We start from the raw sequence: 22,710 nt of genomic DNA on the forward strand, positions 1-22,710 counted from the left end.
TTATGAAGGTAATATTTTGCACAGAAAGTGGTGTTTAAAAGGAGTATTCAGGACTGACATGTTGTATGTCCTATGCCTACATTTATTCTGTGAGTTGGAGTTGTCATTTTGTATCTTGTTGTCACTGGCTGTATTTTCTTCAAATATTTATTAGATAAAAGTTCATAGCTTCAGTTTTGGCTTTCAAGTGAGGATTGACTACTGGTGGTTGATACACAAGATGTTCCTTTTTCATAGAAGATGCAGTATAAAGTTATTGCAGGATTCATAGCTGGTAATGTTCTTATTTCTCACTGTCTAGACATGTTTGTATTTTATTTCTATGGACTTGTCAGTTTATAATGCCATTGGATCTGGATCTTGAATGAAGCTAGTTAAAAATTAGGGGATAAACAGTAAGAAGTGGTCTGTTACTTTGCTGTGGTTATTGGCTCGGGATATACGGTAAAGCCTGAAGCAAAACATCTGAAGAAATTTCAACCTAATGTGATTTAATATGGGAATAAAAGAGTAATTGTGGTGCCGTCTCAACATTTTGCTGCATATCTAGCTATGATGAATAAAGATGTTGTGTTGCAGCAGATTTGATGAAGCACAGTTGCAAAAATCAAAATGTCTTCCTTGCCTTCAGACTTACTCTATGAATCTCGCTCCTACATTAATATTCACTGCATCGTAAATGTGAAGACAACTTTATTACATTATTTTCAGGAATGTCTGCTTGTATTACATTGTTATGATGAAATAGGGAGCTAATTTAATCTTTGTAGCTTAACATACCATAACACCATGCTGGTCACTGTAACATTTACTATTATGAATAACTCCACTGGAATTTACAATAGGATCACTAATCTCAGGAGCATCTATAGGTCAAGCCTTTATTTAGTTGGTTCCTGGCAGTGTGACAGTTGTAGAGTTTACTTTTTTTTGCAGATAATGTAAAATTGCATCTCTGTGAGACAGAATGTATATCCATTTTAATATTATAGGTCCATCTGTCATAACAAGTCCAGTAGGGCCATAAACTGGTGTGACATTTTGCTTCAAGCATCACTCATATTTAAATGGGAGCTCTGTGCCAGTACAGCAGGGTATGACCCAAGTCTGTCAGGACATGAGATAAGATAAACATGTATCTGGCAGCTTCTCCTTTGGGGCTCTTGGATAAGATTTAACAAGTGCTGAAAATCTGTTTAACATAGTCACAATTTTTGAAAAACAATTTACATACCTATTCGTCATTCTGGTGCCAAAACATTTTTCATTTCAATTGCTGATGCGTTCACCAAAGAAGCCATCTTTTTTTTTGTTGTTTAGTTGATAGGATTTTGCATTGTTCATTTATGTTTTCCTGCTGTAATGTTTTTAGGTAAAATACTCTCAAATGGTCTAAAACACTTTATTTTTTTCCCCAGGTGTTCCAGTTACTTACTGATCTTAAGCAGCAGCGCAAAGAGAGTGGAAAAAACAAGCAGAGCTCTGGTCAGCAGAATCTGAACACAATCATGTATGAAGTGAGTAGCACTGTGAAATTCCTTTGCAAATTAGCCCAAGCTGGAGTAATTCACATCCTTAGGTCTGTATATTAATAATTTTGTATCGAATTTCCCTTATTAAAAAACACAGTAAAATATTTTATTTGCCACTTTTCTGTGGTCATTTTATTCAGGTTGTAGGCTAACTGCACTGTCAGGGCAGAGGCATGCAGCTGCTCTTACTAAAATCTATCACAAAAAGAATGAAAAAAACCCCTGTTTTTTAACTGTTTAGTTTTGTGGGGTTTTTTTTATTCCAAATACTCTATCCTTTTAAGACCCAGGGCAGAACTTGCTATCTTCTGATGCATTGACGATACCATGTAATCGTGATTTCAAAGCTGAGGCACAGATCGCATATGGTATTTTTTTATTAACAATTAAACTAATAATTTCCAACTAAAATAGATTTTTTTTTTTTTTTTTTTTGGTCAAAAGAGTAACAAAATCACATATACAGATAGCAACATCAGTTGGATGCCAGATTGGTAATAAATGTGTAATCTATTGCTAGGAAGAACTTTTAAAATACTATAATACAAATATTAACATTTGAAATATCTCAAATTAGCAACTTCGTAACAGCCTTGCAGTATGACCTATTGTGTCTGTGTCAGAGAATTGCATGAGTAGCACCACGATTGGCAGCAAGTTGAAAGCAGTTTGCCTTGCTTGCATGAGTAATCCCATTGAGCAGTGAAACTACTCATGTGAATAAGATTTGGCCTAGGCTTTGTTTTTGTTTTAGTTGTGGCTTTGTTTGAAAAGGTATAGAGTGGTAATTCTTAAGCCTCATATTCAACAAAATAGGGGCTTACAAAAAATCTAATTGAAATCTTCATGGAGACTAACAGTCTCCTCCTGTACCTCTTTGAAACAGCTGAGAAAGGTCCCGTAAGTATATTTTGTCAGAATGCACCTTAAAGCTTTAATTGCCTTGTTATATTGCTACATGTTAAATACCTACAGGATGCTCATTTTTGTGCACGTGAGTGAAGCTGATGTAAACTCCAGGTATATTTTCTCTATATTTGACTGAAAGAAAACCAGAATTTGATCTTACGGGATTGTCTTTGTTCATGCTGAGTATGTCTTCGTGAGCTCTGTGTGGGCTTGTATCCATTGGTACTGAAATAACTAGATGAAGCTTGCTAAACTGGAGCTATGTTTTGCTGTATGTCTGGCATTTGAATTGATTTGAAATTGCCAAAAAAAGACTAAACTGGAAAAGAAATTACTCCTATTAAAGAATTTTATTACATGACAATATGATGATTTCATTTCAGTCATTATTGGTGAATAACAACTTCATTTTATCTGAAAAGGTCAGACAGGGCTTACAGAAAGGAGGGTTATCTAAGACCTTACTGTGCTTTTAAATATATTTCTCAGTAGTCCAATGAAACTGGTCCTTAAGAATACCGGTGATTCGTATTTCATCAACACTCTATCTGTTGAGTCAGAGGAATTATCCTGTGTTGTTGAAGTCTGTTTTCCTTTACCTAGCATTTTTAAATGATAACAGATTTTAGTGGAAATACACTGGAAATACATTTGCATATTTACTTGCCATACTGGTCTTGTAGCTCTTTTTTTCCCAGTATCTGGGTTTTTTTTCTGCTCTGTGAATACTGATTCAGCTTTTTTGGCTTCTGACTTTTCAAATATAAATATTCAGTTTAAAGATTTTCTGAGAAAGAAACTCAAAGAGTATCATATAGCTTTTTATGGGTTTTTATTATTATTGTAGATAATCTGTGCATGTGGTATGCTACCACACATGTGTCTCTATTTGCAGTCCAGTTAGTGCATCATGAGTCAGTTGTATTGACATTTTTAGGCGTTATGTATAGCTATGCAATATCAACAGATGAAGATTTTCTTCCTTAATTCAAAACAGGCATTGAAAATACTCTTTTAAATCCTTCAGTTGCTGATGCACACAACGCAGACAATGCAAGGGTTTCCTTGACTTTTCCATTGCTGCTCGTTATTTCCAACTCTTCATTTTGGGGTCTAACCCAAGCAACGAGCAACATTCAGGAAGATTCTAAGCTATTTCCAGTGAAAAGACAGCTGTGAGCTGGAATTTGTGTGGTTTTTTTATCAAGGAATTTTTTTTTTACTCGGGTCACATTACATTATGTATTATCTGTCTGCTAGGTGTAGTGTTGTTTTAAATAAATCAAGCAGATGTAACATCTGCTGCAAAAGTTAGCTGAGGTTGTTACATGTAAACAGGTGTTACATGTAAAAAATGGAGCAAAGAAAATTGTCTCAAGTCAGATAAACATTTCTAATACTACAGTGTTTTTGCAGATTTTCATGACAACCCTCCTAACCTGCTTCTATGAACTTTAAGAAAGCATTGCCAAATATGCACGTAAAGGATGAAAACAACCATAGATTGGAGGGCTTAATGAGTTATTTATGGGTTGGCAGTGAGGGTATCCCTGGCACTGAGCACATGAAAACTTGGCAGAAGGTAACATGGTTTTAAGGATGAATAGTATTCAACTTTTCTGAAGTGTTACTGCTTTTAAAAAACAAAAGAACAAAACAAGAAAAAACACCACAAAAAAAACTCAAACCCCATATCTTGGTACCTTTTTAAACTAGCTTTGAATCTGTAAATGTTTGTTGGTTTTAAAAGGAAAAGTATATCTGAGTGATACTATTCAGCACAACTGTATGTCTTGATCACAGTCTTAGCATCACCTGAGATGATGTCAAACCAAGAAAGCAAATGTCTTTCACAAACAGCAGGTGGTTTTTTTAGTAGACAGAGCTAAAACTCGCTCCTTTCCTGTACTCTTCAACATGCGACTTTGGGCTTTGAACAGATCAGATAAATGGCCGTCCAAAGCCACAGAGGGACTAGTCAAAGCTGTAATTCTCACCGGGGTGTGTAATGAGCTGGCTGGGTCATGTCTTTACAGAATGAATTCACTGGGGCTTTCTGGATAAGTACTAATGTAATTTCCTTTACATAAAGGTGTAGTTACATATTGCCTGTTTCTTACTCCCTCAGCAAATATCAGTATAGTCTTACTGAAGACAGAAAAATGGGGGTGATTTGTCATCTATGACAGCACTTTCCACTGTTTAAAAAGAAAAAAGTAAAAAGCCAAACCCCAAAACCTGAATTGACTTTTCCAGTTTTTCTGAGTAATACTGAGGAGACTTTTCAAAACCAGCTTGTTTCATACACAACTGGTAAAGCAAATAGTAACTGTGAAATAATGTATACATTCTGTCTATCCGTTGCAGACACTGAAGTACATTTCAAAAACACCCTGTAGATACCAGAGTCCTGAGACTGTGAGAGATTTCCTCATAGCAATGAAAGGCCATAAGCTAACCAAGTAAGTACCAGCGTGCCTTTGAATAAAAGTATAAACTCATGGCAGTGTTGAAAAACTGATCCTCGTGTACACAGTATGATAATCTGTCTGGTTTTGATCAACGTTTTTTAAGTATTTTCTGCCATTATTTAAATACTCATCCAAACATCTTTTCCTTCTACATGGAGGAACGCCTACATGGATGAGTATTTCCTTAAGTGGGCCTGTGTTTACCAGTGTATTTCTCAAACAGATTCTTGTCAGTATTTTGGTTTTTAGCATGGTTTCACATGGTCCAAGCACAAAGTAGAGTTCATAAAATGTTTTCTGAGGAGGAAGTTGTAAGTTGTAAATGGATTTTGAACACACTAAGAGAACTGCAAAAAAACCCCAACCCAACCTCGGTTTATTATCAGTCTTATTTTTATGAACTTCCTTAAGCAAAAATGCATTCATTCCTAAGAGGTGAAAAAGGTGGCTGTATTGCAGGGAGGTAATAAGTAAATAAAATCCTAATATAGATGTATGGGAAAGAATGTTATTCTGAAGTTAAGTTTTATGTGAATCTGTGAACCCCAGCTGCTACACATCATCTCTCAGAGTTATGCTCTCTAATTGCCGTTTGGCAAACTGAGATGTTCATCTTCTCTTCTTGTGCTGTTTGTCCACTGATATTTAAGTCCACTAGGATTTCTGAGACGTACATTTCAGTCACCTAAATAGTGTGTCAATCAACCTTTTTCCTCCTCCTGCAGTTTCTAGTAAAGCTGAACATAGAGTTCATTCTTCTTATTTTGGAAAGTCCTGCACAGAAAATAGAAGATTTCCTTCACAGTTACAAGAAGACTCAAAGGGCATTTTTCCTCTTTGGCAGTAGTGCGAATGCCTGTTCACAGTGCTTGAAACGCGTAATCCTCTTGAACCTCTCTCCAGAGTGTGAGTAAAGCCTGTTGTAAATAGTCAGACCCAGAAGAAATTGAATCAGTTGACTACTCGCTTGGATAGCTCTAATCAGTCATCTGATTTTTAAAGCAGAAAGAACAAAGATTTAGTTGCTTCTAAATGACTCCTTTACCACGAAGGAGTAGTTTATGCTATATAGACACTGACTGCATTTTTCTTCCCTGCTAGAAGGACTCCCAAGGAGTTCATGCTCTGGGAAGGAGGCTCTTACTAATAATTTGGTTGTGTCACAAAAAGAAATGCAAAGTGAGAGCATCTGGAGAGTGCAGTGCTACAAGGCAAGTTATTACCCTGTGCAGAGCATACTAAGTTGAGTAGAAAGCAGATTGTCAGCTATTTTGTTGACTTTCAGTGCCCCCTCTCTACAAACAATTGTGCTCACATCCAGTATATCAGCAGCTCTGATCACAGTGTTGCTGTCATTGCAGAGACAGGGGTGCTAGTACTTGGAAGCTTTGTCATGGGTATGGTAACTTCGCTTGCAGTGCTTTCTTTTGTAGAACTAAAGTTGCCAGGTCAGTGTGTCAGTGTTTAGTCCTCCCGTAGGTCATTTTATATACCAGGATACTAATTTATGTAGTGGGCAATGTATCTTAATTATTTTCTGACATGGAAGTATTGAAGCATGGAGAAAATACTCTGTTCACTGTAAAGAGCTGACAGTATGGAAATGAAAGAGAGTGTCTTAAAATTGGCAGCGAACTATTTCTTGAGTAAGTAGTGAGCATCCTTCATTTCTGGTAATGTGAAACAGTCATCCTGTTTGAAGTGAAATAAGTTTTTTCAGTCTGTACAGGGCAGCAGTTTAGGAAAGCACCAGAAGAAAGCTGTATCACAGCAAAAAGCCAGTGGGAGTTAAAAAGGCAGAATAGGATTTTTCAGAAGTAAGTCAATGAGTTATGTATAAGAGTCCCATTAAAAGTCAAAGGGCTTTTTTGTTTAAAAGCTCATTTCTAAACTTCTTTCTGGTAGAATTTGACCAGGACCTCAGGGTTAACTCTTACAAAAAGGCAGGGGAGCTCTGTTAACATGTTAGCTACCTTGACCGCATCTGCTCTCCCATATGGGGGCTCCAAGAGTGAAGTACTAAACCATGTTGGGTCATAACACAGAAAATTCTAGCTACAAAATCTCTGTCTCTCCCATAGTGCCTAGCTGTTTTGTAGAAGATCTACCCAAATATTTGCCTTCCCATGCCTGCTTGTTCTGTGAGCTTGAATATAGCACTGCTGCAAAGGTTGAAATAGTTACAAGCTTTAAATGAGCTTTTTGACTCCTTTATTTTTTATGGATGCTAGGAGGTGCCTTTGGTTTTAGGTATCATCCCCTCTGTCCTTTTTCTCTGAATCAGTCTGTAAGATAAGCAAGAGAATTATTCCTAAGTCATTTCCTTCTGCATAGTGGCAGAAGGATGAGAGTGAAGAGCCAACCGCTAGTTCAGATTACAAATTTACCGCATTTATAGATTATCAGAACTCAGATTGGACTGTGATACCTTAGTTTCTTGAGCATCCTGTACCACTTTCACTTTGTTAATATCTTTATCATCTGGTAAAGAACTTGCCAGCTTTGCATTTGCCACGTATTTTACAATATAAGAAACAGAATTGTTTAGTGTGATTCTGGCACTTCTTCTTTCTTCTAATCCTTTCCATTCAGACACTTCAAGCTCAAAGTATCAGAGCCCATCTGGCAGCCTCTTCACACCAAAATGCAGAAAGCATATGGTGTGCAATTACTATATAATGCACTTTACGTTAAACCACTTAAAATAGTAATGCCTCCAAGGAAATTTTGAACTACCCTTTGGTTCATAACCAAGATCATTTCAACACTGCTCTGTTGTTAAATAAATGGAAACCTAAAGGCTTTAATCATTTCCATTCTGTGGGATGGAGGTGGTATTTGTATAAAAGACTTCACTATAGATTTCGTTCCACTTATCTGGTAGAGAGGTTTCTTCCCCTTTGAGAGGAAAGAACCTGCAATGTTTGCTCTCCAGGACCTTGCTTACATGATCTCTCTGTAATGACCTTTCCTCCCACGAAGAGTAATGAACTCCAGAGTCTGTCTTTGCTACTTCCTTTCTGGGTAAGGCATTCAAAAATGTGCTCTCCCCCTTAATCTCTTAGCTGGTCATATGCTGTCTCTGCTGGTAACAGTTTTCTGAAGGTAGCTGATTTGATTTAAGATATATGTTAGTTGGTGTCTGTCCTCAGTGAGGGCACAGAAGTGTTTTCTGTTTTCTCATTGCAAGAGGAGGCAGAAACACACCATCATCTTAGACTGCTTCCTCTGCCGTTTAAATTCCTTGTTATGACTCTGCCTCTAATCAAGGAGGCAACAATTAAGCAGTATATTTGTGCTGTTAATTAGGCTCAGCAACTTCTTTTCTAATACAAGGATTTCAGGGCTTTGAATATAAGAAGGATTTGCTGCTATACCTAAAAACGTGATGGAGGTAGGTAGTGTGATGAGCTGACTTTCCCTGCTCAGCATGTTATTGCAGCACTCAAGCACTAGGTTGTGCTAGTGTATGTGAGAATTTCAAGGTAGTGAAGAAAGACCAGACACCATCCAGAGAAGCACCAAGAATTGAGGCACATTCATTTAAAGAACGGAGCTTTTAATCAAGTGAATTCTCATTTTTCCTGCCCTCCTTCCACAAGCCTGCAATAGTAAGCATACAGGATGCATTGCTCATCAGGCTACACATGATGTCCTGATATGTTCTGGCTCCAGTTGGAGAGCTGATAGTGTTGTGCTGGCAAATGGTGCAGTTCCTGTAAAATCACCTCAAGTCTTTTCTTTCTGTTATTGCTGGTATTTGCTACTCAAAATACCAGGTTAGCAGACCAGCATATCTTTTCTGCTGATACCCATCCATTTTGTGATAGGTTTTTCTCATTAGTGTTACAGGCAGAAAAAAATAATTTTTCTTAAAAGGCAAATTTTAAAAATAAATACTAATGAGTACAAACAACTTAAACCTTTCAGAGTAATTTCAGATAGCTGCCTTGCTAAATGGAGCAAATTCAAAGACATAAACATATATTTTACTGATATAGTCAGTAAAGTGTGATAAAGTACAGTTTTTTCCTTGTCATCAGTTGTTTTGGTAAAATTGAAACTGTAGACCTGAGATTTTTTTTTTAAATGAAAAGCTCTTAACTGACATTATAGTGAATTTTATTATTACCTTGTTGAGGCCTCAAGCTTTGGCTCACGCAACAGTACAGTAAGCCATGTTGTACTTGGAAATACAGTATGCCACTAGCAGCTAATTTTCCAGTTTTAGTCCTGGGAATGGCTTCATATTTTGTAAGGTAGTGCGAATGGCATTGCATGAAAAGAATATTTATTAAGCTTGTGCTCTGTAATTACGGTTAAATGAAAATTGGCTCTACTTGTACTTCTTCCTGTTACTGATAGCCTGTCTTAGATCTAATTTTGGAATAATCAAATTTCCAATCACTGCGTATTATTATAATTTTTAAAAATTGGACATAAACATTGCCCTTTTTGTCTTTAAATCAACACATTCAAGGAAGTGTTGACCTGAAAATCAGTAGTACTTTTAGAAAGTATTTTCCCTCATTACTGCCAAAAACTACAGCAAATATAAACCTCTACAGTATTAAAGGCTGAATGATTTTACTTCGTAGTTTTTGTCTCCTCCAGAGCTTTCAAAGTGAATCTTCAACACCAAAGTCAGGATGGTGCTAGTTTAACAATAGCATCATTTAATAGTCTTTAAAAAGTCTATTGTGTTTCCCTCTGAATTGATTGGAAATTAACCCTTTGATCTGTAGCAGTGCTGCTCAATTTTTTGCATTCAGTATCATTATCAGCCATCAGATTCCATCCTGGACAAATGTACTGACCTTGAAGTACAGCGGTAACCCCTGCGGAGAATACAGCCCGGTGTGTTTGCACAGACCACGCGCAGACTGGTACTGTGACTTCACGGACCGCGGCTCGAGGCTGCTTATCCGTAAGCCAGATCCTGTGATCTTGATTCGGACAACTTTTTACATGAGTTGCCGTGGTTGAGTCAAGACCCTAGGATTTGACTCTTAAGTATTTTCAGCTAGGAATAAAATACATGGTCATGTATACTGCTGTTACTTTATGGTTTTCCTAGCAACTAAAAGACATACATTCCTGAGGATAAATTTGCCTCTGCACAGCCACAGATGTTTTAGGGTTTTTTTTTAGCGCTGTGTGCTGTATCTTGGCACTAATACTGTTCTTTTCTTACCCGTGACTATAGATCTCTTACTAGAAAAACAAAATGTGCATGCGTATATATTTACATACAGTCTAGTCTCATAAAACAACTGGTTTTATTATTTTTTAGAATCTGTGAATTTATTATGCACTGTAGCAATGTGCTGTCTGTTCTGTCTACCCAGATATGCAGTGAACAGAAGACAGTGATTTTTTTTTTTTTTGTCTTCTAGGAGAACATTCTTTTTGACTGTGAAGGATTACAGTATTGTAATCCTACGTCTTCACCTCCTACAATATAGACTCTCCCCTCAAACGCAGACCTCGGACCCATTTTCTTCTCCCATAACTGCACACATTTTTGTCTCCCGCAGCCTGAGCTTTATATGTCCCAAAGCCCACTCCACATCATTTTGCCCTCAGCTGGAAATGCTGATCTTGGCTCTAGCTCAGTCTCGGCTACTGCTGGATGTGGCCTAGAAGTGGGGAGGCACTGCTCAGCTTAACAGCAGTAATTGCCATTTGGGGATTTCTCACTAGGCAGGTCCTGTAAGAGTCTGCATAACAGACGATTAACTCTGATTAGTGGAATCTTGCTTTTATGTGAGAAAATGGCTTTCAGCTCTCACTCATCTTTTGTATGTATTCTTCTCTTGAACGAGCAGCTTTCATGTTCGAAACAGTGTTACTAAAATCCAGGCAGTCCAGAGAAAATACGAAGACTTACTTTTGGGGGGGCAATTAAACTGAAAATACTCTTCACCTTCTGTTTAGATCAATGGGACAGCTATCATTTTTATTTAATGAGTGTGAGTGTAGACATACATGCTGTAGAAAGTGTAAAGATAGATTTTTGTGAGTTGGAAAATGTTTTATTTTTTAGATGTAATGGAGCATGAACTAAATTCAGGCTTATCATGTCTGTGCCCATGCAAAATACTGTAGTCGGCACTGATACTGATGCATGTTCAGGCTTGCAGCGTTTGCCTTCCTTAAAGCTTATTTCTGATGGAATTGTGGGTATTCAGGTTCTAATTTGTGTACGTGCTAGCAAGAAATCCCAGGTACACAGAGACTCTGATCCTAACAGTGAATTTTTGGTATTGGTGTTAGAAAAAGTCAGTGGGTACTGAGCTCCAACTCATACTGCATGCAGTGATACACTGCTTACTGCTAGTGTTGAGGACTGAGTAATCCAGTTTTCTATTGTAACATCGAACTTCAGAAGCATTTTGTGAGTGTTTGCTTCAAGGGGATGCCAAGAGTAGTAACCTTCTGGTCGCTCCATTTGTTACGAGTAGGAAGGTCAGAAATTGCATGCAGGGAGAAGAGCTGGGACCAAAATATCAAAAGGGTCCCCTGAGCTGATCTCAGATCACGTACCTGGGGTGCATGTCTGTATTCTGTACAAACAGCAGGAAGAGCTGCTAACGTGGACCTCCCAAGTAAGCAGAGGTAACGGTTCATGTCTTGCACACATGCATGCTTGGTATTTCTTAAATAATCTTAGCAGCTGGGTATTTACTAAACAGAAGAGAAAAGATGAAATGTTACTGTTCTCTATTGGAGAAGGAGCGTATCTACCCATACTAGTATCCAGTGTACCCACACTAGTATCAACATATTTGTCCAAATGACTTCAATTACAGTCAATTATCCCTTTGCCATCTTGCAATATTTTGCCAAAATAAAATAACTTACATCTTCGTGATCAGAATGATGTTTAGGTTGATCAGCAAATAACTGGCTGGGTACCAATTTTCAGATGACAGTTACTGAATAGCTGATCATTTCTCTGTGTCTTTGGACTAAATCTCTATGTAAATAAAACAAATGCATTGCTTAAATCTTAATTATATAATGTTAACATGTCTCAAGATTATTATTTTTTAGTGTTAATTAGTGTTCATAATTTCTAAAACCCTGTAACACTACACAAGCACCTTCAGATGAAATATGTCATTTATGTAGCTTTTGGTTTTTTGCACCCTGCTGCTAATTCCTTTTTGATGTTCTGAGTCATTTTTCCAGTAGGGAGCTTTGCAGATCAAAAACAGGCATGAAGTTTTTCAGATAACACATTTTAATGACTTACTTGCAAATTACCTCTCATTCTTCTGTGCGCATTTTAAAAACTGCAGATACTCTGAATGATACCATCTTTGCTGAAATAATGCTTTTGAGATCCATTTGTCCTGACTGTAAAACTTCTATCTATTCCCTAATGAGTTACAGTAACGTTAATGGCTTATAAGCAAAAAGTCTTTGAGAGGTGACCTTTTTTATTGTGTCCTGTATTTCTTGTCTTCAGGAAACATGAACAGTTTCACTAATTGATTGTTTTAGTCATGATGTATAATTGGTTTTAATTTGTTTCTGTTGTTACCTGCTCTGCCAGTAATCTTTCTGTGATAAACATGATGGAGCTCTACCTGTTTCAAAATAGCTCTGGATAAATAAGATTTGCATTCTTTAGCACAGGCATGATATGGCTTTGGCTATTTGGTCCTGTTTATTTGGCTCTGAAGTTTTGTTGGCAACAAATTTCAAAGATACTATTTTGAAAAACAAGAATATGAGAAAATTTATCTTGTGTTCTTTTGTAAAAGTCGAATAATGTGTTTTGTCTGGAGATGCGGTGGAGCTATAGGATTGGATTGGGATATGTCTTGCTGCAAAAGTGAAGAAAGACTTGTTTGAAAAGGCTCTGATCTCAGAAGTGGCATGTAAGTGTACAGTGCAGTGAGAAACTTGTATAAAGTATGAATTCATTAAACAGTGAACGTAAAAGTCTATCTTTGTAAGTAGGGCTTTGGGAGGAGGGGGAAGTGTTTTACAAGTAGATATCCTCATAGCTCTCCTGTGAGAGCTGAAAATGTTGTCTTTGTTTTAGATGTCTGGAAACTGAGGTACAGACACGTGCTTGGCCAGGGACCATAAAGCAAATAAGATTGAAAGCCAGGACCAGGGCGCCAGCTTCTGCGCCTCCATCGAGTGCTCCAGGCACTGAACCAGGCAGTTTCCTAGCTCTTGAGGAAAAAGCACTGAATCTTTCATACGTTCATTCAGATGAATTGGCCAGATTTTTGTACGCTGAAGATGTTATTTAATATTCTTTACCCAGCTCTGTTAGGACTTCTGCTTTTATGGCAGTGATGTCTTTCACTGCAATTTTGCAAGGGTGGGGTTTTTCTCTTATTGATTCCTTAAATGACCTGCTCTCAATTTTAATTCTGGTCTAAAGGATTTCAGTACTTGTCTCCTGTCAATATTAATGAAAGGACAGAAATAAAACCTTACTTATGACAGTAGTAAATGGCAGCAGTTATAAATACCTTATCTTTTTTTGACAATAAAGCAGCCAACAGTGGTGCTCTCAGTTCAGTGTTAAATTCAGCCATGCTCTAGTCTCTTGTTGTCAACATCAAGCTGCCAAATAGATGTAAGTGATTAGCATGGGAAAACAAAGGAGGTGTATTCACTGCTTCCCACCAATGGAAACATATTTGGCTTTCATCCTTGATTCTCCAAAACCAAAGCAATCTAATAAATCTGGCTAACCAAGCTAATTCTGATGCCTTTGTGTCATCTGTAAAATCACAGTATTCACAATTTAAGACCAAAGCCTGTGCTGCCAAGGGGTTGTTAACAGGAGAGGGAGGAAAAATGTAAACAGTTATTCTGCAGGGGGGAAGAGAGAATGTAGTCACTACAGTGGGAGTTGCCTTTAAATACTGATTTATACTGTAATTGACACAAAGGACCTTCTCCCCAGCATCCTCCTGTATTTTTGCAGCCTGGATGCACCTTACAGTTCATGAAGGCAAGGACAGATCCTTTTCCGGGCCCTACAAAATCTCCAAGAGGAAAGAGGAGGTCTGGCCAGGGGCCAGGACCACACAGTCCTTTTCAGCATTATTTAGTGGAGGCTTCAGAGAATATAGCAACATCTGCTGCAATGTCCTGTCTCAAGGGCCTTTCCTTGTCTCCTCCCACACCACATCTCTTCCCCGTTCTTACACCTCTAAAACCCAAGGCCTTTAAAGCAGTCACCGCTTAATCGTTCCCCTTCAGTCTTCCTGTCTGTAAAATGGGAATAGTGATCCTTACTACTTTATACAAGACACGCAAAGTGTGGGCAAGCTCGAGGAACTAATTTGATAATTGGTGTTTCTTAGAAAACACTTTGAAACCACTGTTAAAATATTTGCTTTAGGAACGTATTTAGACACTTTTTTTTTTTAAGGAGTAAGTTGATGGCCCTGCTTGGAAGGGCAAATGCTGATGTGCAGGTAGAAACATCTTCCTGTTCTTCAGCAAAAATAATCTTTTAGCTGTGAAACCTGAAATCGATGTGAAATCTGCCATGCTTGTTGGCATTTATCCAGGTGCCAAATGTCACTTTATTGCAAGCTTTTTCTGAAGACTGAGAAAAATCTTCTGATGTGGTTCTGTAAAAGTAGAAAAGAAGATTAAAGGGATAGGGTGGTACCCAGAATGTTTGAGCTCGTTTTTTAAACAGGCATTTTGAACAGTTCTGTGGTTGATTAAAATGGAGTTTTCTTTTTTTTTTTTTTTCCTCCTTTATGAAGTCCTAATTCCTTATCCCCTTCTCCAATTTTGAAATTGAGAGGAAAAAAGTAGGTACACTTGTAAAGTAAATGTAAATTCAAGATGTTGAATTGTGTATGGGTTTTAATGGTAAATGAATATATAGGAGGATTTCTTGGAGCTTTCTGTTGTGAATTGTTAATATTTCTCAAATGCTGCATTTTAAAATTGCAAGCTTTTCTTTTGAAGTTGAAAGTCACGATTAGAATTATTTTCCAGCATTTTATAAAAATGATGGCAGAATGGCTCAGGAACGAGGTGGAACAATTAAAAACTTTCCTTTTTTAGGATTTTGGTTTTGTCACCAGCAGGCTGGGTCTAAAAACAACAGTCAGCATGTCATCTCTTTGAAGCTGTTTTCTGTTCTTTAGGGCTGTGAATACACGTCACAAAACCCTCTGATATAATGAAGCTCGAGATTTGGTATCAGCAAAGCTATTGTCTTTACTGAGCCACAGAGTCTCCTGTAGTCCTATTCCCATCACTAAGTCACTTGCAATCGTGGACGTTTTAGCTGAAGAGGGTCTGTTAGATGATCCAGTCTGTGGTAATACAGGATTTTTCCTTCAGGAGACATCAGCCAGGAAAATTTTATGCTAGTGCTGCTCATTCAGCATGTTCAGTGGATGAATAAAGGGCCTTATTCTCTTTGGGTGTCAGCTGCCTGCCTTCTTAAGTATTAAATTCAGTCTCTTGACACATACACGTGTGTGCATGCACACACCAGAGCAATGCATCGCCTGTCAAAGGCTTCTCCTGAGGAGTATAAGCACCTTGGTCTTTGAACATGTACCAGTGCACATACATGAATGATAAAGTATTGAAGTGTCTGACAATGTTATAAGCTGTTAGCTGCTGTTAGATTTCAAGGGCGGCCAGTGTTGGAGGCCGTTTGAAATGAGATGGTATCTCTGAAGTATCTCCAGACGCATAGACGTTGACCTGTTGGTTGTAAACACCTGCATGGGAGAGATCTGTGTTTTCTTGAAAGCTGTAAGGTATCCTTTCTAAACCACCCACAGATCCAATAAACCAGGGGAAAACTCTTCAGAATCAGTTTAAATATACATTAAAGATGGCCTTTAAGTAATAATAAATTCCAAGCTTTCGTTCTTAAAAATTATAGTTCACTACTATATCACAGACTGGAAGATCATGCATGTTAACTGTCACTTCTCACTTTAATGCATGAATGTGCTGCATAAACATAGATGGCTGCTAGGAGAGGCTGTATGTCAAGTAATAATTATTCAAGATTTTTTTTTCCCCCAAAAAAGTACATTCAAGTTCCTTTACTCATTGTATCTATTATTATTATACTTTAACTGTATGTTTTTATTATAAAAGTGCATTTGTTACTGTTTCATATGCCCTTTTAAACATCTGTTGTATCTTTAGGAGTGTTTTATTATTGTGCTTTTCTGTTCTAAAACACAAAGATCAGCTCAGATCATTAGCCATGCTGCTATTATGTGGTCAATGTTAATGTTTTGAGCTTCTGAAACTAATGAAATATGCATTGCTGGCATATGACAGCTGTTTTTTACTTTGTTTTTAGAATTATTTGTATTTAAGTAGGGTGTAAAATTAATAATCTTTGGCTGCAGAGCTATTGCCCAAATGTTGTGGTTTGAATTTAATGAACATCCTTGTTTGATCATATCTTCCCCCCCCCCCCCCAAAAAAAAACCCAAGCTTTTTAAATGTCAATGAATTTTTTTCCCTCATACCCCTTTTTTTTCTATTTTAATGATCAAAGTGTTTAAATGGACATTTGTGAGATCTCATAATTTTTTGATGAGAAAGTAGAGCTAATAGCTGTTTGGTTAAAATGAATCCAGAAACCCAGTGAGGCTGGGTGAGCTTAATGATGGTTCTGGATGTATCAGGAATTTTGCCACTGGCTTCAGCGGTGCTAAACCATCTCTCTGAATATTAAAGTGTTTTGTGTTTAAGTGCCAAAGTCAGGTAAGTTTTACTGACTTCTCCCCCTTGTAGGCAGAGGAGAATGGAATTTGAACTACTAAAAATACAGATGCAACACGGTTCATATCGAAAGTCAAAACGAAAGAAGTTAATACTGATTGAAGTGCTTTTGTGGTAAAGGCACAGGACTGCAAATCTGAATGCATAGAATCGCTTTCTGTCTGCCTTAGAGTGTGGACAGAAGTGTTTGAATTATTGTAAATTAATGAATTATCACTTGTCTTTTAAACCACAGTAAGTGACCCTACCTTTACAACTCAGGCACTGACTGAGGGTGGTGGAGGTTTTTTGGGCATTTTCTGTGTCTTTGGTACCTTGCTGCTTGTGGTCATGCCAGTCTTTGTGGGACTGTGCAGTGAATCAAGCCAAAAACGACCCAGGGAAAAGAGATTGGTTATCTTCACAGTCCAGCTCAGTCCCCCACCTGGTTTGCTGCATGGTGCCCAACAGTTGTAGAAACACAGCAGAAAGGTAGATTTGCGTGGGAGCAGAGATGAAGATATATTTTTGCCCAAAGATACATGTCTAAAATACGGCCTCAGCCCACTGTAATAATATATGAAAAAACGCATTGGCTTAAACCGTCTGGGTTGCTGAGAGTACATGTGCCAAGTGGTTTCAAGCTGATTTTTTTTTTTAACTTTGCATTTGCAATGGGCTAAAAGAATAAACAAGTTATTGCCATTTGGCTGCTGGATTGTAACTTCTTAGGTATGATAATTGTTCTTGTGGTCATGTGTTCATAGCGAAACAGTCTGTGATCTTGACGAGTTGTTTACCATTTGTGTACAGCATTTAACAAAGCAACAGTGCACGTTAATTAATGCTTGTACAGTAACGATCTAAGGGTCTCTGCCTTGCCACCTTAGACTAGAAGTGGCAACAGCAGTATGTCTAAACACACAAGAAAGTACTATGTTTAAAATATCCAAATTATCATGGCGATTAAACCACACTGCAAACCCAGTCAGAATTATTCTTGGCCGTGGTGTTTCATCCCTAAGTTATCCGGAATGTATTTGCATTTTACCAGTCATTTGAGGGGATCCTCAAATTATATAGTAATGCGGATTGTTTTACGCTTTGCTTTTTAACAGAGCAGAAAAGCTCCAGTTGCTTAACCACAGGCCTGTGACGGCAGTTGAAATACAGCTGGTAAGTAACAATGCTCCTGACTGTTCAAAGCTTAAATGAAAGCAGCTTTAACCTTGAAGATCAATTGAATAATTACTTTCTCATGGTCAGTGATTGAATTTATCTCTTTATGCACATCTTTACATTCATGGTTTCAAATCCACTCTGCTTCCTCTCTGAGACCTCCTTAGAGACTTGCCCATGTTTCTCTCAGACAGATTCTCCACCTCTGTTTGCTTCAGTGTCACGTACTGAAAATGCCCAATGCAGTCATTAAAGGTTAGTTACAGTATTGCAACTAAGAATATGTTTAACCTGAGTCTTTTTGCTCCTGCTCTATAACCAAGTACTTCACTTTTTGACAGCTGTGATGACGTGATTGTTTTGATGGCAGGGTTGTATGTTATAATAAAGCCAAACACGCTAAAAAGAAGTGAGTAATGACTGGTATGGAATTTTGAGCAGTGGTGCAGAATGAGAAAGGGGTATAAACAGACTTTCTGATGGAAAGTAGCCATTGTCAATCTGTTAAGCCTAATGCTGATGTAAAGAGGGATTGTCACTAAGTAGAAGTAGATGGTTATATGCTCTGAAGTGTCTCCTTAGGAATACAAAATCCTGTGGTAATAAAGAGATTATTATAATAAGGATATTCTTTTAATAAAGATCTCTTACATTAAGAACATCTGTTTACAATCTTATCCTGAAACCAAACTGTGTAGTAACAGGATCATATTTTGCTGGAAAAAAGGGAAGGATTAAAGAGGTACCAGTAGGACTATTTTTCATAGCCGAGGAGTAGACATTGTAATGCTAAAGGCGTCTCATAAAAGAATGCTTCTAGCTGAGGAGTTAATACTGTGTTTTGTGATTGAAGAGATCAGTGTCGATCATCAGCCCAACCAAGAGCGTTAAGGCTTCATGAGTTTTGCTTAGGAAGTTAGTCATAAGCGATGATGTAGAGCCTGTCTCATACTTCGTTAGCTTCATGTGCTTAGACACAGATTATTATATTCCCATATAGGCCATATATGGTATTTTTTCCCCTTTTCTTCTTTAAATGCAATAATCTTTTGCTGCTTTCAGGTGACTGTGTGGTTTTGTCTGTCTTTTCCCTCCTCCCCTCGTTATCCTACCTAGTTCCTCATTGTCTTACCTGGCCATAAAATATTGAAAATAGTTTTGCTCCTGTGTCATGTTTTAAGTCCAGGAGGCAAGTATAAGCAATTTGGGCCTTTATATTAGAAGTCAGGTTTCTGCAGAGCGTTGTACTTTAGATATTCCAAGGTTTTTAATGTCAAAGTTAGATAAAACTCATTCTGAAACTTAGAGAATACAGATACGAGATTTGAGGTCAGTGTCAGTCCATTATTGATACGTAACCCTTCTCTAATGATCAGAAGCAACTTGCGAAAAACGTGGTATTTGTACATTTGGGGACTAGCCTGAATTTGTGTCGTCATGGAAGTATTGGGGATGCAGTTACTTCTGTTCCATTGCGATACCCCTGTAATTCCCAGGGCAAGTTTCTCCAAAACTAGTATTACAGTAATCTAAGTTGACTGGATTGTTAACACTGTGTTAAATTAAGCCTCCCCAAAATTGCAGTACATCTACTCTTTCATCAAAGTACATCAAAGTCTTTTGAGCTCAATAACTGCTAGGCAACTGCAGGCCATTTTTGTTAGTGAAATACAGAGACTAGGAGCCATAGCAAGGAAATGATTTTGCTGTTCGATTGCTGTCTTGAATCGTTTTGGCTGTTGGTGAGGACAGGGGAAAGAGATTGTAGCGGTGCAGCGTCTTTGAACATACAAAACCTCTGTCTTCTCTGAGCATCTTTGAGTATAAAATAATGCAGAGCAGTGGAGGCTACCAGCATTTTTTTCTTTGATGTCAGTAGGGAGAAGATTACCCATACACAGATTTCATGCAGGCAAGTCAATTCACTGCAGTCGATGGATGAGAGACAACCTACAGAGAAGTGAATACTAGGTCTAAAATTGCCTTGATTCTCTTTTCATTGAACTTGCCCCTGCCACTCAAAAGCTTTTGAGTCGCTCCTGGAATTGAATCAGAAATAAATGATGGTGACAACTTCTGACCACTTCATATAATGTAGGCAAATCAATCTTATTTTTTAAAAAGCTTTAAACAAAACGCCAAACAAGCCATATCTCTGTCTCACACTTGCTCAAATAGTTTTGATGTCTCAAACTTTTACTCAGTGCTACCTGTGCATGGAATGGAGTCAAATTTACCTGATAGGCTTTTAATAGCTGTTGTGAGAGGATGGTTATATTTACTACTGCTTGTTGCTTTTTTGCCTTTTCAGCTTTTTGGTTTTTTACTTTACCTCTATAAAATTCCCTGTCTTTGGTTGTATGCAAACAATAAATCAATTTTGATAAAATTATATTTAAGCTAAAAAGCAAGTTTATGTTGTGATCTTTTGATCTCAAGTTCTTTTGTAAGTCTTTATGCATAAATTGCTATAATTGTTCATATTTGTCTTTTCCGGACTGTGTGCCAGGATTTATTTTCAAACAACAATAGCAACAAAAGGAGCATGAAATTGTAATTCATATCCCACAGGGTAGGACACTGTACACATTGCAGCTATCTTGACCTCGTGTTTTAATCTTTAACATATGTTGTTCCTGGCTAAGTGATTCACAAAGGAGGAAAAAAAAAAGAGGACAGTGATGTTGATCTAACCATGACAGTGGTCCAGCTTTACTTAATGCTGAACTGTGATGGGTTTGAAGATTAAGCATCATCTTTTCTAATGAACAAATTGCTCCACATTCTTCTCTCTGAATGGAAAAGTAAATTTTTATTCTGTGCTTTCTGAAACTAGATTTCCATCTCGGAGAGCTTTGTACCTCATGATACGTGCTCTGCATAACCAGCCTGGTAGATTGTCTTTTATTGTTGAATAGAAAATAATAATGTAAAGTATTCTTCTGGAAAATGGAAGATGTTAGAGGATTTAAACATTTTATTTTCTCAACAATATATTTTGCTTCCCTCTTTGCATACTTGGTTAATTATCTCTGAGGGACATTAATCCAATCATTCAGTCTTTTACTTGATTTCTTTTTTATGTGCTTTTTTTCTATTAGCATGTTGGTGCTGAACAATTTCAAATTACTGCTCAAAGGAGGAAATAGCAGTCATGTTCTCATAAAATATGTACCTCCTACACTGGAGTTAAATTATGTGCTTGATAGCTTTGGAAGTGATCAGAACCCCTATTTCCATTTTTACTGTAGTTTACTGATTATTTTTTAAATAGAATTCTTAGCTTATTATTCAAATAAACAATAGCTTTTAACCCACAGGTTGTTCTGTTCTGTGATGCTGAGGTTTGTTACCCATCTAATATTACTTATCCTTGAGACAGTTTCTCAGTTCTTTCAGAACTTTTTAGGGTTCTTCAGTGTGGCTTTATTTATTCTTCAACATTTGCAGTGTATTGTCATGTCTCAGGAGGCTAAATGAAATAAACATTAGCATTGAAAGCTTAAGAGCAGCACAGTGAGGATGACGAAGTCTCATACTTTGCTTTTACTTGGGTAAGCGTAAAAGATAAGGTATGGTTATAATTAGGGAAAGCATGTTCCTAAAATGTTTGTCCTTGTTTCACCAAGTTAAAAAAAAAATCTAGACAAGTATGCATGTATATATGTATGTCTGTGTTCATATTTTGTGCTTACATATGTACATGGCACTATGAACATACAGATTTGCACATTTATTTTATGAATAAACACTTTAATCTTTGAAATCATCTTGGTAGGCTAGCTGTTATTTTCTGATTTACCTTCTCGATAAATAAAATCTTTAAAAGCTTCTGAAAAATCACTTTCTGCCATGAGAATTTATCAGCAGGTTTTAATGTGACTTAGTGCTTAACATAATTCTATTATTATGTTCTGATTTGGTAATTATGGTTGTTTTGTTCCTCTGAGAAATTCATACATAGTGCTCTATTAAAAAAAGCTACTGTTAAAATGTGCAGCTGGGAAAGGCTGCATGGCAGTGAAATATTCCACATACACATTTGTTTAATAAGCACAGCTCTGATTCCCAGTAGCGGTTACGTTACTGAGCAAGGCATCTGCCAGTGTTTAATTCTGCAGTTGGCGAGCGATTTGTCTTCTCATTCTCTTGTAGCCAGAGTCAGTGATGGATGTTGGATGCATGTTTCATTTTGCTGTGTTAGAAAGCCCGTGCATAGATGTATCTGGAGAGGCAGAACAGAACTGGCATCCTTTTCTTGACGTATTCTCCATTTATTAAATGTTTGCGTAATTTTAAGCTTGAAGTCCAGTTAAGTTAGTTGGACCTCTTGAGTACTTGAAATTAAGTCAATACATACGCTGCGGCTTAACAGTTGTAGCTACAAGGTGCTTAAGCAGGTGAAAAATTGGTTATTAGCCTTCTAAATAAAGGTAGCATTGCTCTCAAAGGTGAGCAGTACGGTGGCTTCAGCTACCTTCTGAACATTTTGTATATATTCCACAGTTCTGAAGATCTGGCTGTCTTTATCCATACAGTTATCAATAAAGAAAGAAGTGACTCTAGGTACTCAGGCTTGAAAAGTGTATACTGGCTGCAGGGGGAACTGCCTCCTCTTTTTTTTTTTTTTAGCTGTAAGAATTTTGTGCCAATTAAGTTACCAAATAAAGTTTTCCTGCTTCCTTCCTTGATTCCTTCTTTGGTCATCTTGCAGATTATATTGTTTAGAGCATTAACTGGGGGGAAAATGAAATGTGAAAATTGCATACTATATGAATATATTGCAATGAGAATTTAATAACTAACTGTTACTAGTTTAAGTGAAATAAAGTTATTATTGAGGCCTGACTTGACTGAGTTGATCTTGACCATGTAGTTGC

The 22,710-nt window shown here is 37.4% G+C and overlaps 1 protein-coding gene across 1 annotated transcript in view; it reads left to right on the forward strand.

The window, feature by feature from the left end:
• The window catches only part of CRCP (CGRP receptor component), a 33,972-nt gene that overhangs the window by 5,586 nt on the left and 5,676 nt on the right, over positions 1–22,710 (forward strand). The window contains exons 3-5 of the mRNA XM_050909136.1: positions 1,419–1,517; positions 4,809–4,903; positions 17,770–17,827. Coding sequence (XP_050765093.1) covers positions 1,419–1,517; positions 4,809–4,903; positions 17,770–17,827 — 252 coding nt within the window. The remainder of the gene's footprint in view (positions 1–1,418; positions 1,518–4,808; positions 4,904–17,769; positions 17,828–22,710) is intronic.

Source organism: Gymnogyps californianus, chromosome 20 (genome assembly GCF_018139145.2).
Source record: "Gymnogyps californianus isolate 813 chromosome 20, ASM1813914v2, whole genome shotgun sequence".
Taxonomy (NCBI): Eukaryota; Metazoa; Chordata; class Aves; order Accipitriformes; family Cathartidae; genus Gymnogyps; species Gymnogyps californianus.